At 33.1% G+C, this 1,316-nt stretch overlaps 1 protein-coding gene across 1 annotated transcript; it reads right to left on the bottom strand.

Moving 5' to 3' along the window:
- Positions 1 to 158: 158 nt before the first annotated feature.
- On the bottom strand, positions 159 to 1,115 carry Tsp_13595 (putative ovochymase-2; the record flags this gene model as incomplete). The annotated part of the gene is made up of 4 exons (XM_003368845.1): positions 159 to 346; positions 388 to 662; positions 726 to 973; positions 1,030 to 1,115. Coding segments are annotated over 4 exons (797 nt in total), but the record flags the coding sequence as incomplete, so codon positions are not given.
- Positions 1,116 to 1,316: the final 201 nt, after the last annotated feature.

Genomic DNA, 1,316 nt, shown 5'->3' with positions numbered 1-1,316 from the left:
AAAACACAGATACACGATCTAGAGGCCTGGATAGGGCATTTTATGCAGCTTTTGCGGAAACTAGTTGTTACAAAGTTTAGCCAATTTACAGTTTAGGATTTAAAGATTTAAAGTTCGCCTGAGTCACGTAGAAAATATGATTTCAATAGTGATTTTAATTAAAAAAGAATATATGTTTTATAGTCAAGAATAAGAATTCCCGTAGTTTTTTCGAGCGCACAACATTGTAATTGGGCTGTACAGGATTCTGTTGAAGATCTGGAGCATTCTTTATCTGACATTATTGGCACTGTGGCCTGCTGAAGCACACTGCTTAGTTCAGCATTTTCTGAAACGTATTTAATCGCTTAAATAATTTTAATTTATGCTAAATTAACGACAACGAACCTGCTGTTCTTCCCCAACCAGATACAATGCAATTGTATAACAATCGTTCATTGTAAGTAGTTTTAGACGGGATGCAAACTGGTCGAACATAGTCGTTGAATTCTACTGGTTCGTTAAGCAAAAGTATTGCAATATCATACGTTAGCATGTCAAGTGAAAATGAAGAATGGATTTTCACATCTGCTACTTTTCGAACCATTTGATTCGATTCTTTAATCAAACGATTGTGAACTCCCAGTACTACGGTTATGTTACTTTTGTCAATGAGTGTTTCACTAAATAGGAAAAATTTATTGCAAGTATTTTTTTCTAATTTCGAAATAATACTCATTGCATACTTTGCATACAAACAGTGAGCTGCCGTTAGCACTATGTTGCTGCTGTTTTCTTCAGATTGCACTTTTAAGAGGCTTCCACCACAAATAGTGTCTTCAGCATCATCATCAGATTTATTATCTATGTTGATCAACACTTGCCATGGCAGTGAATGTGGTCTTACTACTGAACCACGAACTATGCGCAAGCTGTATCCATTCACGACTGGTGAGTTTACACTTGTACCACAAGGAACCGTTTCGACAGTATACTGAAAAAATTGCTAAAGTTATTTGTTTAAATTAACTTATCTTTTTTCTGATATACTAGGAAAAAGATACTGATGCAGTGAAGAATGCCTTTCAAATGCTTGGAAATCATTTTTCCGTATTGTTCAACTAAGTGTGCTCCAACTAAATGTGAACTTTATTAAATGGAAATTAAACTGCACTTTTCATTTATTTAACAATTTAATTTAATTTAATAAAACTGATGTTTATTTTTGCAAATTATTCCTAAATTTTATAAGTTGCAATGTTAACATGTACTTAATAAGTTGATGATTTCCTTTATTACCATACACCTGTAAAATTCTAAGTTACTCTTGCAATTTT

The sequence above is a fragment of the Trichinella spiralis genome (assembly GCF_000181795.1).
Source record: "Trichinella spiralis strain ISS 195 chromosome Unknown Scfld1767, whole genome shotgun sequence".
In the NCBI taxonomy this organism is placed as follows: domain Eukaryota; kingdom Metazoa; phylum Nematoda; class Enoplea; order Trichinellida; family Trichinellidae; genus Trichinella; species Trichinella spiralis.
This window is presented reverse-complemented; position numbering and strand designations above follow the sequence as displayed.